The 17,159-nt window shown below is 39.5% G+C and overlaps 1 protein-coding gene across 2 annotated transcripts in view; it reads right to left on the bottom strand.

Moving 5' to 3' along the window:
• RELN (reelin) overlaps nucleotides 1–17,159 on the bottom strand; it is a 489,518-nt gene that overhangs the window by 407,599 nt on the left and 64,760 nt on the right. For both annotated transcript variants that reach the window (XM_034666797.1, XM_034666804.1), the window contains exon 2: nucleotides 11,745–11,855. In XM_034666797.1, coding sequence (XP_034522688.1) covers nucleotides 11,745–11,855 — 111 coding nt within the window. The remainder of the gene's footprint in view (nucleotides 1–11,744; nucleotides 11,856–17,159) is intronic.

Below are 17,159 nucleotides of genomic sequence, written 5' to 3'. Positions count from 1 at the left end.
ATGGCACAGCTGCTATGGAAAACATTTGGCAGTGCTTCAAAAAATTAAAAAGAATTACCACATGACCCAGTAATTCCACTCCTAGATATACACCCAAGAGAATTTAAAATATACATTCATACAAGAAACCCGTACACAAATGTTCACAGGAGTGTTATTCGTAATAGCCAATATGGAAACAATTCAAATATTCATCAACAGATGAATGGATAAATAAAATATGTACTATCCAAACAATGGGCAATTATTCAGCCATAAATAAGAATGAAGTACTGCGGGGGGGCCCTGGGTGACTCAGTCGGTTAAGCATCTGCTTTCAGCTCAGGTCATGCATGATCCCAGGGTCCTGGGATCAAGCCCTGCATCAGGCTCCCTGCTCAGTGCTCCCTTCTCCCTCTGCCGCTCACCCTGCTTGTGCTCTCTCTCTGTATGTGTTAAATAAGTAAATAAAATGTTAAAAAAAAAAAAAAGAATGAAGTACTTCATTCTTCAATATGCTTCGATATGGATGAACCTTGAAAACATGTCAACTAAAAGAAGCCAGTCATAAAGGCCACATACTATATGATTTCATTTATATAAAATTTCCAGAATAGGCAAATACATAGAGACAGAAAGTAGATTAGTGTTTGCCAGGGGATGGGAGGAGAGGGATGTAGGACTGACTGCACTTAATAGGTATAGGGTTCTTTCTGGGGGGATGGAAATGTTTTCAGATTAGTTAGTGGTGATGGCTGCAGAACACAAAACATACTAAGAATCACTGGGCTGTCCACTTTAAAATGCTAAGTTTTATATATGTGAACTAGATCTCAAAAGAAAAGTATATTAAAGATTCCAAGAAGTACTATTTAATTTTTAACCAGCATACTCCGAGCTTTTTTATATTGCAATACACTTCTGCCATGTATTTTGCTATTAACACATCATAAGACACTAATGACTGCAAGAGGCAGTATGGGGAAAGGTGCAACTAGAGTAATATTTTAAAATTCATTCTAAGATGAGTCTGATAGCACCTCCTTGTTAAAAAGGGGACAAGAAGAAAGAAAGAGCAAAAAGGGAGGGGAAAGTCTAGGGACTTGAAGGATAAACTTCGTCAACCTCAAAATGATTCCAGAGGGGCTCATTTGTCTCATTCTCTAGAAACAGAAAGCCAAACCCCAACGGAGTTCTTCCTTTATTTGTAACAGATTTCTCTCCATTTTCGTTATTAGCATTAGAAATGGTATTGGATGACAAAGACTAAGAGTTTGGTTACAAAAGAATCTTCTCATAATGCAAATAACTAATTATTTCAAAAAAGAAAACCATGAAGGATAAACAAAACGTCTTCCCGGAGCATGATCTCTGATAGCTCCATTTATTTCACTTTTAACTTGCTGTTTACGAGAGTTCATGTGGAGAGGCACTGTTCTGAAGAACCAGAAATAACATAATTAACTAGATAATAGCAACAACGTGGTTCCCATGTCTGAAAACATGTGGAAGGAAAAGGAGGAGGGAAGCTCAGTCTGAACTTTTACCAAAATACTAACAATTTTGCTATTCTGTTTTCCAAAATGGCAACTCCCACACTAGCAAGTATCTTCCCATGCAGACATTTCGGAGTCCCCAAAACAGTAATTTAGTTGTGTGTTTGCCTCAGAGAGCAGCCTACACATCTATTAGGCGACATGCAAAACGCAGCATCAGAGGGCTGAATGCAAACTACACAATGGAAGACAAGAGTGGAAACAGAACCAGCACTTGGTGAAGGGCCTCTATGGGACAGCAACAGCTGTTTTCAAATTCATATGCTGCATCCAGAGCTATCTTCTAGGCGATGCCAAGGATTTACTTTCACTACTTTTTAAAAAAATACTTCAAAGATTATTATCAGAATTATATCTAGGAAGTAATAACATGACACAATTGTTTTAAGTTGTTCTTAGATTTAACTGCCAAAAAAGAAGCAGCCAACTGTAACCAAGAGTATTTATAAATCAATTACTATGAACATGGAACATGAACTCATTTATCATTATCTAGATACCCAGAAAAAGGACTGGAAAATGTCAAAAGTAAGCCACACTACAAGCAAAATGACTGCCAGATCAGAGTCAGAATTCAAAGTTTATTCCCTTAAACACAGACTTTGATCTTTTCTCTTGTTAAAATGGACAGTCTGGCATACTATGGAAAGTGTCGCTCTTCTAGAAAACAGTATCTCTTATCAGCAAAGAGCCACAGTTCCTAAGTCATTTTTAAAAGTATTATTTAAGAAAAAGAGTAAAATATTCCTGACTCTGTCTTTATCTAGTAAGGGATAAGGGATAAGACCTCATTTACAGAAACTTATTTCCAGAATTACTCCAAAAAACTTTGACATGAGAAAGTACCCTCACATAAAAGCTTATTGCTCTCTCCTTGTTTGTTCGGTGCTGTTTGGGGGGCAAATATCATCTTTAATAAGGTTACATTTGCCAGACAAAAGAGACTCTTCACAATCTGTTCACACTGACAGACAAAATCGTAACAAAATAACCTCAAAAAATCGTAACTTCTATAGGAGAGTGGCAACTTCCATTAGAATCCGCTCGAAAAATGTGACTTTCCTGACATTCATAGTTATGCACAAGGAGTTCACTGTGATTCTGAGCACATGGATTTGAGCAGGAATAAGGAAGAGAAAGGAATCAGAACTCCCCTGCCTTAGGGAGACATTTTTAAAGTACCTACAAGGGTTTCAGGGCATATGTCTTATCAGGGCTAAATTCCAGAATCTAGATTCTGCAGAGTATCCAGAGGCAACTGACAAGTTAAAGTATGAAAGAGCCACAAAATGGATGAATCTTATGTGGAATATGGGGGTTTTTGCCTAAAAGAAAGAAAGTTACTTAATGACTTTTTAACAAACATTCCCCTTTTTCAATTAAGAAATTATGTGAGAGTTTAGAAACATGGCAGAGGAGTAGGGGGCCCTATTTCAACCAGTCCCCTGCATCGAGCTGGATATCTACCAGACCACTCAGAGCACCCACGAAATCAGCCTGAGATGTACATGTATGTACAAGGAAAACTTCCTTAATCATCTCACTTGATGTAATCCTAGAATATGTTCCCAAGAAATTGTAGAGTCATCATTTTTTAAATATCTAAGAGATAAAATAAGAACTTCACTACCATGTATTGTTAGGACATTGACCTGCACTAAGATAGGAGGCTGGGATGGACAATCTCTTGAACTTCTTTCTATCTCCTGATTCTAAAGAAATCACTGCATCAATTTCTCTCCTATCTAAAGTCACTGGGGCCTGCCACCTCCAGGAAAAAAAGGGACAAAATGGTAGGCAGGGTAATAAATTACCCCAGAATCTCTGATGATAAAATTTACATATTTTTGTATAGTTTTAAATATATGTTTAGATGTGTAGACTTATATGTACATATAGAGATTCAGAAATATCCTCAAAGATAAAGACAGTAATATTCGCTCTCTTGTCCATACCAGGACACTTGGGAACATACATGCATTTACTGATGTCAGCTCAGGTAGTAAAATACCCCATAAATCCTCAAAGATTTGTATTGGTTTATTCAATGAATATTTATTGAGGACTTGTTATGTGCCATAAGAGTGAAAAGGACTAGATCATCTCTTGTCCTCAAAAAGGTATAAAGGTTTTAAACAAGTAAATTCAACAGATCATTAGAGATGGCTGGTGGAGGTCAGGGAAGAGACTGAAAGTACAGAGAAGGGAATAGAGTTCCATGGAGGTGGGCACCAGGGAGGAGCAAGGAGTGGGGTCATAAAGGCTCAATAGAGGAGGTGAATCAGGACAGAGGCCCTAAAAGATGGCAGGAGGTCTGCCCAGCAGAGAGAACCAGAAGAAAGTCCAAGCACCACAGACAAAGGCGTGAAGTTTAACACAGCTGGGATTTTGGAACTGTGTGTGGGTTATGACTGGTGCACAGGTGTATGTGTGCGTGGCAGGAATGTATGTGGCTATAAAGGAATGGAAGGAAGATTTGGGAGCCCAATAGGCTGGGCCATAGCACAGAGGGCCTTCTCTTAGTCAAGGTTCTTTTTGGTTATAATAGAAACCAACTCAAGTGAGCTTGGACTGTAAGGGGAGCTTAAGGAGAGACTACAGAGCTGAGATTTAATTATGACTTTACAAGTCCCTATGCGTGACCTTGGGCAAGTTACTTACCCTCTCTGTGTCTCAGGTTCTTTATCTATAAAACGAGGATAATTAGTACGATTTTTGTTAGGATCAAAAGAGTTAATACCTGCAATACAACTGCCACATAGCAAGTGCTTGATAAATGTTAGCTATTTTTATTATTGTTTCTTAGAACCCAAGAATATCCGAGCATGATGGGAGAAAGCCAAAAATATGAGCCTGGAAAGCTTTGGCACCTCAGGCAGCGTTCTGTCTGTCTTCCCTTCTCCTCTCCCTGCACAACATTCCTCTGAGCCCTTGTGGATGATGGCTGCCCAAAGTTCCCCAATGTTTACACGTGCCGTGATTAGCACATGAAGAGTTGGACTGGGATTGATCAGCCTTGACTCCAAATTCTTGTACTGGTAAATTTGGTTGACTCAGCTTGGCTTGGAGATCTCACTCGTGGTTTACATGGGGCCAAAGGGTTAGGGTAAAATCATGCCACAGTGGCCTACCTCCCCTGAATGGCAGGAAGGAGGGCAGTGGAGTAATTCATCTTGATTTTTAGATCTAACCATTTTCAGGTCTAAGCCACAGAGCAGACTACACAATTTGATCTTCAGAGGTTTTAGAGTGGCTGATAAGTACTGAAGGACGTTGGTTTTTCCAATTGCTTTGCATCCTCCTTAAACTTTTTCTTTCCCAATTTGTACAACCGCAACTCCTTTTAAGAATCTGGAAACTGTCAAACTTCCATCTACTAAATGAAATGTGGTCTAGCCATACAATGGAATATTACTTAACCATAAACAGGAACGAAGTACTGGTATCTGCTATAATACAGATGAACCTTGAAAACATGATGCTAAGTAAAAGAAGCCAAACACAAAAGGTCACATATTGTATGATTCTATTTACATGAAATGTCTAAAATAGGGAAATAAATAGAGACAGAGAAAGCAGATCAGTTGTTGTCAGGGACAGTGTTGGGAGAGGAATGGGGAATGATGATAGACAGGGACGGAGTTTCCTTTGGAGGTGATGAAATATTCTGAAATTGGATAGTGGTGTTGGTTGTACAACCCTGTGAATACATTGGAAATCACTGAAATGTATATTTAAAATGGTAAATTTTATGGTATGTGAATTATATTTCAAAAAAAAGTATCTGAGAACTGTATATATCAGAACACCTGGTCTTACTCGTCACACCTACACCATCTCATGTAATAGCCACTACTTGCCCTTCCTAAGCCTTGTTTTCTTATCTATACATCGGGGCGGGGGCTAAGCCAGGCTCTACTGAAGAGCCCTAAATCCTATGGGTAAGAAACTGGGTGCATTGCTCAGCAGCCAAATTAAAATCAACCTTCCTCTTTCAAACATTCTGCCACTGGAACTATCTTCTCATTCTATTCGCTATTTCAGAGAAAGAATTCTCACTTTTTTCCGAATTTTTAAATAATACCTATTTTAGGGGCACCTGGGTGGCCCAGTTGGTTGTATCCAAATCTTGGTTTCAGCTCAGGTTCATGATCTCAGAGTCGTGAGATTGAGCCCCAGCGGCGAGTCTTCTTGAGATTCTGTTTCTCCCTTTCCCTCTGCCCCTCCCCCCGCTCTTGCTCTCTCTCTCCAAAATAAAATAAATAAAATCTTTAAAAATAAATAAATAATACCTATTTTAAGCACATATACTAGGCACTTGAATAGATAACTCATTTAATCCACCCAACAATTTTGTGAATGAGGCATCTCTCATTTTACAGATGCAGACATGGAGGCTTAGGGAAAGAAAGAATGTGGCCCAAGTTACGAAGAAGCGGTGGCAGGCGTGGAACCTGAGCTGCCTAGCTCTGGAGGTCGTGTGATGAACCCCTGCACTGAGCTGCCTTTTTCCCCTAACTCCTCCACTTGGCCCAAATCTCATGCCCCTCAATATTTGCTTTAGCAATTTGCTGACTAATCCAACAGCTTTATATTCATCACGTCCACTATTCTAGTAAATGATTCTTTTTAGTTATTTGGGAACTGGGAAATAATCCCTGAATTCCTTAGTCATATGTCAAATACAAACTACATTATACTGTTTCTTAATGAAGGTAATGCTGGCACATGCAAATGGAATTGAGACCAAATTAATGAGTTGAGACCAAACTTAGGTTAATACCCAGTAAATAGGAAAAATTAATGGCAATTTCAACTCTTGTCAGCTATGCTCCTGGTACCATTGACTACAGCAATTTGTTTAATTAACCTAAAGTCTTCTTGTTAATTATAGATCATTTACCATATCCAATAAAAGGTCATGCCTTCAAAATCCCTGAATATGTTTAAAATTTCTCAAGTGTGTTGAAAAGTATTTCTTTGCAAAGAGACAGACAAAATAAATTTAACGAGATCATTCCGAGTAATTTAGCTTAATTTAGGCTAGTCAATAAATAGCATTACTATACAGGACCCTATTTAATGAAGTTGCTAGTGGCTGTCCCCTCTTTATACATATTGAAGCCTAAATATATGTATGTATAACACATGTGTGCGTCTCAAAGGCACAAGGATAGGACAGCTAAGACTGAACTGTATTTAATGCCCAGGGCTGTAGGGGTCCTAGTGACAATTAGTAAAGTTGTAAAAGGTTCTACTTAGTTTCAATGTGAAGGATAACCAAAACTTAGCTTAAACAAAGCCTATGTTTTTATTTTTAATGAAAATAAAACAAAGTAGTGATAAAAATTTGCATCATGGCAATGAAACATTAACATACAATCAAAATCTACTGGTAAAGTACACATTTTTATTAACTAGTGACCAACATAAGATGTACTAAAATTTTAAATCTTAAAACCCTCAAATAATTTGTTTTATAAATATATCCCTATTCATTTAAAGTTAGAATGTCAGATTACAGTGGGGGGAAAAAATCAGATCAAGTTAAAAAATTCTACTACCATGTTTTAAAAATAATATTGAAAATATTAAATTTTTATGTTAGTTGCTTAATCTCTATTGAAAACATGACATGATTGACTGAATGTTCAAGAAAAAAAATTAAAAAGAAAAAATCTTGGATCTGTTCGCTGTATTTTCTCCCTAAACTTGGATTTTATCAAATCTTGTCATTTTAAGAATTCTGTAATTTAACAAACGATTGGATCCAGAATGCCTCATTATTCCAGAAAAAGGAAAGGAAACACATAGAAAATTACAAAAGTTTACATGAAACACTGCTAAAACGGCTCACGTAGCTGAGCACAGTGATCTAGCCACGCCAAAGCTCAAACGTTTATCCGACTGTTAGCATGCGATGTCTAACAATTTGAAGTGTGGCTGCTACTCCTCAGACCTGCAAACCCAGTTCTCTGGTTTTAGAGCCAGAATACCAAAAATTGAGTAAAATGCTTTTAGAGCCAGAATACTAAATATTGAGTAAAATGCATTTCGGCCTCTGGAAAAGGAATAATTTTGTATAAAAGGATATTCAAATAGCCCTTCATTGAGCGACCACAAAGAGCCTTGAAGATTTACATGATTGAGCTGGAATTCAATGCCAAAGACAAGAGGAAGCATTTTTTTTTCTTCTGGAATGCACAAAGAGATACCCATAATTAAACATCACTCTTCCCTAGGGCAGCATGTTTTCTTATATTGACAAGCAAAATGAGGTATTTCAAATCAAGCATTGTTGGCATACAGTCATCTTTTGGATAGCTATTGTTTTAATGTATTTCTGGCTATTAGGCATTTGTCTATTTTTGGTCAGTGAGGCATGCATTTTAAAGAATTCTGGTTTTGCATAAAGGCTGTAGTTATGTTAGTGGAATTACATTTACACAACAGTATCTTAAGAATAATTATAGCCTTATTTTGGCTGGTCACACACACATTTTATAGTTAAAGGAGAGTGGCTATAACTTTCATGTAATTAGTACAATTAAAATTAACTATAAAAGGAAAAAAACTTCCAGAAGTACTTTTCAGACTCAATTTTATGTTCTACTTTGTCTTATTTAACACAGCTAGTTAAATATATCCCACCCTAATCCTATGCTATGTTGGGAAAATGCCAAACAAACCAAGTTTGCTTAACATTCCATCAATTAAGTCAGAGCCTAATGATAGATTACGTATTCAATAACTCTTTTGTGCTAGAATGCCACATTTTTTCAGCCTGATCCTACTATAACTACTAAACTACCAAAAAGCAGTAATTATTTTTTACAATTTACCTTTTGTAAGAGTTTCCTCTCCTTTCTTACCTGCACCCTACTCAAGTCCTCTTCATTTTCTTAAATTGTAAGGAATATGTTAAACTTAAGTCAAATACCAAAAAATTCATGTGCTTATGTTTTCTACAGTGGCCACTGATCTAAACAGACATTTTATCTCCTGCTCTCTATTCAAAAACATCACTTCCAAAGATTAACTGTTTAATAATATTGATGTGTATAATTAAATCTTTTTATTTTTAAGATTTTATTTATTTATTTGACAGAGATAGAGACAGCCAGCGAGAGAGGGAACACAAGAAGGTGGAGTGGGAGAGGAAGAAGCAGGCTCATAGCAGAGGAGCCTGATGTGGGGCTCGATCCCATAACGCCGGGATCACGCCCTGAGCCGAAGGCAGACGCTTAACCACTGTGCCACCCAGGCGCCTCTATAATTAAATCTTTTAAAGGAATTTACCACTATCATATAAATCCACATAAACTTATGTGGCTATTACTGGAACTTACAAAAGTTAGATCTCACTTATCTATCCATCCATATAAAAATTATGTCCTACAAAAACGCCAATGGATTGGTGGAAGACCTAAGCTGTGGTTACGGGAGGTCAAACAACAGACTTCTTGTTTTGAAGCCTCTTCAGACGTCAACCTCATGATACAGGGTTCATGGTGATGGGGAGACCAAGTGCAACTTAAGCTAATCAAAAAATATTCTAATTCAAGTGAAACTGCATTTGTACAGCTTTCAAAGTCACCAGAGAAAATGTGTTGAGGCCCGGGTATCTCAAATAACTCCTAACAATTGGGCACCTGGGTGGCTTAGTCAGTCGAGCCCTCAAGTCGGCACTCTGCACACAGTGTGGAGTCTGCTTGAGAGTCTCCCTCTCTCCCTCTTCCTCTGCCCCTTCCCCTGCTTGCTCTCTCTCTCAAATAAATAAATTAATTTAAAAAAAAAACTTCTAACAATTGCATTCCTAGCTTTTCATTTGGCTTACTAGCTAAAATCGGAAGCAATGTGACATGTGCATTTTATGTCCTTTCAAAATGTGTTTACAACATACTTATGAGTGATATTTAATGATTTAATGACAGTTATTTCATTCAGCCAAGTCTTCTCCAATCATCTGGATCTACAAACCCCAGACTAATTCCTCAAAGAACTGTTTTTTGCCCCTCAAAGGAGTTATATACAAGTCCTGGGCTAGGGAAAGCAGCTGCTTCGGTTATCAGGATAATTTTGGAATATCTAGATTTACTGAGTGTTTCCTATGTGCTAAGTGCTTCACATAAATAACCACCTTTAATTCTCACAAATCTTATCGAGCAGTTGCCTTACCAACCCCTTTCACAGATGAGGAAATCAAGTTTACATCTCAGCTCAACACCACTTCTTCAGGAAAGCCTCTCCTACCTCCATCTCATTTCACTCCAGACCAGACCTAGTTTCTCTGGCAAACCCTCTCCCAGCACTCAGTACTTGGGCAAGCTCGCCTCTAGCAAGATTTGCTATTATTTACGTATACGGTCAATTAACTAATGTCTCTCTCTCCCCTTTATTGAATGTAGATGGGTGGTTCTCAAACTTTAGTGTGTACCAAAATCACCTGGACTGCTTCTTAGAAAGTAGTCACTGGGTCTCGCCCCCAGCATATCTGACTCACTGAGTCTAAAGACAGGCTGGAACTCAGGAGTCACAGGTTCCAGGTGCTGCTGCTGCCACCAGACCTGGACTGACCCAGTACAGCACTTCTCAGCCCTGCATGTACATTGGAACATTCCAATCCAGCAACCAAAGTGACATTAAAAACAACCAATGCCCACACCCCACTCCCAGAAGTTTTTATTTAATTGGGCTAAGGGAGAACCCAGAGCGCCTTATCCCAAATACTGTATTCTTTTACTAAAAAATTGTTTATCTAAAAGTCAAATTTAACCAGATGGCCTGTAAATTTTTATTTGTTAAATCTGGCAACCCTGCTGTGAGTCCTGTTGTAACATAACAGGTAGTACATCATAAATATTACGTACGTGTCTAGGACTGGAAGCTGACCTCTGCAGAGCACAAAAAGGATGGCGCTAAACAAGCGGAATTTTTAGACCTAAGAATTTTTTTTCTTGAGGCTTAGAACTTAGAAGTAATTACCAATACATTGTAAAAGCTTATCTAAGATCTTCTAAAAATAGGGCAAATCCTCAATGTCAAATAATTAAACGTGACGATTAAATGACTTCCAGGTTCCGTGAAGCCCTGAGGCTGTGAGCCTCAAAATGGGCCAGAGAGTGACAATGGGGCATCAACAGTACAGCTCTGACATCAATCAGTGAGTCACCTGGGCACCGCTACTGCTGGGACTTGGCGCAGAGGAGGCGCTCTTTCATATATCAAAAGTAGGTATAAATTATCTATTTAATAAATAGCCCAGCAAAGATAAAACACTGAACACATGGCTGCCTCTGATAACGCAATTCTATCTTTTTCATATCAATGTAGGGAGTCTTGTGCAGTTTTCCAATTTCAGAGTAAGATCAGTGATTTCATGTCTTACATAAACGGATATATTAAATTTGCATTTTTGATGCTGAAAAGGGACTATTTAATTCCAGCTTGGCATGTTTACTGCATAATGGGTAAACCAGGGATTTCCAAACGGAGAATCCTCTGGGCTCAGTAACGATCATGTAGCCTTCTGCTTTCCCCATAGAAGTAACCTCCCATGTCTCTGATTCAAGGACAAGGACTCCGTGTAAGTGTTTTAAATATTAAAACATGAATACTCACAGAATTCAATCATTTCAACAATCATTACTACCTTCCACTTCGTACAATGCTTACCTGCCAAACTTAACATGACACTTTCCACCTAATCCAGGACCGTAAGAACTGTTTATAAAACAGCTTATTGAGGGGGGTGCCTGGCTGGCTCAGTCAGGAGAGCATGCGAGTCTTGACCTCAGGGTCATGAGTTCAAGCCCCATGTTGGGGGTAGAGTTTCTTTTAAAAAATTATAATAATAGAACTTACGAAAATAGGTTATGGAATGATTGCATGGGCATCAGAGTAAAACCCAGTTTCAGCAACCTAAATGACAGAACATAAAAATCTACTTAATCCCCCAAGACCAAGTCTAATAGTGTTGGTAGATGGAGAGGGATAGAAAGAATGTCACACCAAGCTTATGGTTGGCTGTACATTCATGCGACTTATTTCAATTCACCTAACTTCAAGCAAACAACACAAAAATCATTTCAGATTAGTTTTTCTAAAATCATCAATGTCTGATCCTTTTAAAACAGATGTTTCAAAAAATAACACCTATAACTATTTAAACATTGACGATTATTGGTTTCTAATGTCAGGACAGCTTACCAAATCCAAAAGCATTGGAACCTCCAATGCTCTGTGAAGCCTGCACACTTGTGGACGTATACAGTCCTGTCACCAGCAAGCCGTCAAAGAAGGTGCTTGTTGAAATTGTCACTGAAATGCAGGGAGGGAAAAAGAAAAGAAACCTCGATTAATACAACCAGAATACTGAGATACATTTCTGAAGAGTTAAACGTTGCCAAAACAATTTTTAGTCATTATTTAAAAACTTTTTTATGCTATTGGTAGTTAGTATTTTCTTTATATTAGGAATCACACGTAGAGAAGCAAAAAGAAGCCTAGAACGCCTGTAATTTCTGGTCCTAGATTTAGTACATTAGCTCTATCTTTCTGCCTTCATTTACACGTTTCCCAGCTATATGCAAAATTATCTGAAAATAATGTAGTATTGAATAGCTAGCTTCCCCACCTCCACCACCACCCCTGAAGGCAGTCAAAGGCATTGCTGGAGTTTTGGCATTGTGATTAGACACTTTTTTTTTTTTTTAAGTATTCCATACTGTGGGAAACAATCTTACGTTGGCTGGAAGAAGAACAATAAGATGTACTGTATTTCTTATTGTGCATCTACATTTCACAGATGAATCCCCTGAAGTTTTTCAACAAAAGCAGACTAATTTGCATGAAGACAGTTAGCCTTTTTCCTTCTGAGAACAAAAAAGGAAGACCACTGCATGCCTTAAGTTTCAGAACAAAGTCTGCAAGAGGAGTCCAAATGGTTTCATAACCAGAAAATCAGGATGTTCCTGGGACAAAAGGGCCAAATACAATGTATCTGTATGCCACTCAGGTTTGGCTTCTTAAAATTTTATCTTGCTCACCACCCTAAAATAATGATTATGATTTCTGCCTTGACATAATATTTTCTCCTGCATTGGTTTTATAAGATTAAGATGACGCCATTTGCAGGAAGCAGCGGGAAAAGGCAGTATTATTTTGGTAGTGCACAGTACAAGACCATCATCGTCCTTGGTGGCAGTAAGGAGAATGGCCAGAGTCACATTTACTTTGATGAGAATGTTTAAATTAAACTCCAGGAAATCCAGGGAAAAGAGCTGAACGGTCTGAAGTGTCCATATTATAAAGCATAAAACAAGACTCGTAGATCAGTAGAACAGCCTGACATCATGGTACCCCCACAATGGCAACGGATATTGGAGTAAATCACCCCTTCACATCCTTTTTTTTTTTTTTAAAGATTTTATTTATTTATTTGACAGAGATAGAGACAGCCAGCGAGAGAGGGAATACAAGCAGGGGGAGTGGGAGAGGAAGAAGCAGGCTCATAGCAGAGGAGCCTGACGTGGGGCTCGATCCCATAACGCTGGGATCACGCCCTGAGCCGAAGGCAGACGCTTAACCGCTGTGCCACCCAGGCGCCCCCACATCCTTTAATAATAGCTAGTATTTTGACTGCTAGCACGTAAGCCACTCAGCTGGGCACTGAGCTTAGTAGTTACGATGTATTATCTCATTATCAAAACATTTCTATAAAAGGGGTACTATTATTACTCCCAGGATACAAATGAGGAATTTATGGCACAGAGCAATTTAGTACCTTGTTCAGGACCATCTGATATCATCTAAACATGTTTGATGCTGATTACCCAGCATCTCTCTTGTTTTCTCTCTGCCTGCACACCACCCCCTCCCCCACTCCCAAGATCCCACAGAAGCCAAGTGACATGGCCAAACTCTTGTTAAATAAACTATTTCCCAGATTATTCACATGCACGAGGAGTATTTGAAGAAAAGGAAAGTAAAAGCTGCAGGACTCCGTGTCACTGTTAATAAAGAGGAAGAGGGCTATGGGTGGCTGGGAGGTGACCCCTATGGCATGGTGGACGGAGCCCTAGGCTGGGTAAGGGATGGGATCCGGGCACCAGGTACTCATCTGCTACTATCTGTTCTTGAGCAAAACCACTTCATCTCTTAGAGTCCCAATTTCCTCATTTATGGAATGACACACTAATCACCAGCCCCCTGTTCTGCCTACTCCAGATTCCCACAGTTGGTTCTACTGCTGTCTCTGCCCTTTGGTTCAGTGAGTTATCTTGGCCAAGGTAGGAAGTGCTTAAACAGCTTCTGTGTCCCCATCCAGTGGGGTTTAGAATTAAGTTGCTTTCTCTTAAATTAACTATACTAGCCACTGAACTCTAAGGCAGTGTCTCGGGCTGTTCTTTCCAGCAAATCAGACCCCACCTGCAGTTCTCACTGTGGACCCACGGGACCCTGCTTTTACCCACTTCCTCTCAATCCACTCCACTCTCGTCCAGTAAGACAGCAGCAATTCTGTATTAAACGTACAAACACAGCCCCTATGGACTCCTTTCCATTCCTTTATGCTTCTACTCCAGTTATTATTTCCAAGACACTAAAAAATAGCAGAGTTTTATGAGTTAGGGAGTGAGACAAACCTGAATTTAAATCTCGCCTCTTTCTACCTCTGATCAGGGTGTGACCTTGGCTCAGATTCCTCAACTGCAAAAAGAATAATACTATCCAATTTGCTGTAACAATGAAAAGAAATATATTTACAATCTATCCGTGTATCTATCTCTTTAACAAACTATCGTGCATACAGTAACTCATTGGTGAAAGTCAGCTCCCCTTCCCTGCCCTCTTTCAGACCTTGAAGCCCTGCCTTGCTCTTCTCTTCTGGAAAACTGGAGTCCCGCACAGAACTCCTGACATCTGCGGAAGACACAGCTGATCACTGGACTGCCCACATCTGAGTCCTGCCACCTGCTAGGATTATCCATCTACCCTCACCATGCACACTTCATTTCCACCCACCGTCCACATCAAGCTCACCTGTGACGTCAGCAAGCTCAAGATAAGTGTAATCCCCAGCTTCTTATAAATATGCCTTCTCTTCCAAAAGATATTCTGCTGAGTGTTAATTTAAAACAGAGGCTAAACACTCTTGGAAAAAGGGCTAAAAAAGAGGAGGACCATGTGTGACAGCTCTTGGCCCTCCCTCTGCTGCCCCCAGCTATCCAGCTCTGGTCTCAAACAGCTATGTATCTTCCAGCAAAACAAAAGCCCTGCCCAGGCTACCACGACAATTGATAAATTCAACTTGATCGCTTATACATATCTAGTGATATTTCAGTATCTTAGACATGTGCACTTAGGAAGCTGACTGCACGGCCTGGGACTCATTTGGGTACTGAGCACAACCAACATCTGCTGTGCCCCTTAGATGCATGTCCACCTAGGCTCTTAATCCCTTAACAGGCCTCCCCCTTCCTCTGCCACTAAGTGCCTCTCCAGACCCAGAGGATAAGGCAAATTCTGATCTTAATGTCTCCACACACCGCAATGCCTGCTTCAGATCAATTCTTTACTTTAAATAGATTCTTGGGTGCTGAAACAGCAAGGTCTAGTGAAAACATCCCAGGAATAAGAGGACTGGAATTTATTACCAACAATAATGTGCAATGTCAGATCGGGCAAGCTTTTCTCCCTGCTTGGCTCTATTCCTAGTTGTAGTGAGATGAATACTGATTGTTTGGTAACCTCATGGCTAGGTGGACGTACCATTTCTAAGCATTGAGTGTCTTAGAAAACAAAATTGAATTACTGCGAAAAACACTTCTTACTCTTAAAGTCTTATGTCATCCATAAACTGACTCCTCCCAAATTTCTGTCTCCTGTCCAGATCCCTACATACCTCTTTATATATACTCCAGATCTGTATCAAGATGCTGCTCTACACCCCCACTTGGATGTTCAAGAGATGTCTCAACCTCAACACGACCAAAACTGAATGCCTACCCCGTCCTTCAAAACTGCTTCTCCTTCAGCCTTCACCAAATCAGTTGTTGGCAACACCGCCTTTCCTGCTGAGTGAACTTTAGAATCACCTTCTCCCATACTCTGCATCTAGTCCATCAGGAAATCCTACTGGCCCTGCCTTCAGAACATATCCAGAATCTGACCACTTACTACCTTGTTCTAAGCTACCATCGTGTCTTACATGGATTATTGCATTAGACCTCAATCTGATCTTCCTGGTTCTACCCTCCTTTCGCTAGAGACTATTCTCAGTAGGAGTCAGAGGAATTCTTTAGAACATCCATTGGAGCATGTCACTCGTTTGCTTACAACTTCTCCGCTAAGTCAATGTCAGTCTTCACAGTGGCTTACAGAGTCCTATGTGACCTGCCTCCATTCCCTCTCTTTCCTCCTCTCCTTCTGCTCTCCTCCTGGCTCACCCCACTCCAGGCACACTAGCCTCCCTGTTGTTGCTCAGATATGCCCAGGCTTTGCACCACCACCTTCCTCTGCCTTGGACTCTCCTCCTTCAGATTATCAGGTAATTATCACCTTCTAGCATATTATACTCATACATTTGCTACAATGGTTTTTGTTTAAGTTTATTGTCATTCTCATTCTGCAGAATGTGAATTCCATCAAGGCAGATATCTTAAGGGTTTTGTTCAGTAGTACATCTCAACATCTGCAATAATTCCTGACACAATACTTATTAGAATATTTATTAATGAATAACTCATTCATACAAAAATGGCACAAGGCTGTCTTATCTTCAACTTGTTTCCAGAGGAAAAGTATGTTGTGAATCCTAGATTTTGTATGTCAAATGAATCCCACTTGGAAAAGCCACATGGAAAAAAAAAAAAAGAAAGAAAAGTTGGCTATTTATGTATTTAAAATGTTTTCCAGAAAGCAAAATAGTGGATGCAGGGACCAAGAGACCAATTGAAGACATCCGTGAAAAAAAAAGCAGATCACCTTAAGTCTACATACATTCTCACAGGCTATATGTTTACACAAATCATATAAACGAAGAGTTCCCTATTGGAAACTAATTGAATATAATCTATTTCTCTGTTTGCTAGAGTAGGGAGTTTAAAGTTATTCTGGAAGGGAAAAATGATATTTGCCTTTGAAAAACTGCTGTCTTGGGGCGCCTGGGTGGCACAGCGGTTAAGCGTCTGCCTTCAGCTCAGGGCGTGATCCCAGCGTTATGGGTTCGAGCCCCACATCAGGCTCCTCCACTGTGAGCCTGCTTCTTCCTCTCCCACTCCCTGCTTGTGTTCCCTCTCTCGCTGGCTGTCTCTATCTCTGTTGAATAAATAAATAAAAATCTTTAAAAAAAAAAAAAAGAAAAGAAAAACTGCTGTCTTGACAAGCATTCCTTCTCCTTTAAACAGATGTAAATGCATAATCCATATGTGAACTGAAAATCTGTTTCTTTTTTCCAGAAAGAGGATGTGTTGCCCAGATTCTTAGGGGATATGAGACATAGCCTTCTGATCATAGCTTTCCCTTTTACTCAAGAAGACAACGGGTCCAACTTCTGCATTCAAAAACCATCTGACAGAGTTTGGATTCCCTGATAGCTTGCAGGCAACTTCAGAATGCCTGCAG

Source organism: Ailuropoda melanoleuca, chromosome 1 (genome assembly GCF_002007445.2).
Source record: "Ailuropoda melanoleuca isolate Jingjing chromosome 1, ASM200744v2, whole genome shotgun sequence".
In the NCBI taxonomy this organism is placed as follows: Eukaryota; Metazoa; Chordata; class Mammalia; order Carnivora; family Ursidae; genus Ailuropoda; species Ailuropoda melanoleuca.
Note: the sequence above shows the minus strand (reverse complement) of the source record. Positions and strands in the feature narration are given on the sequence as shown.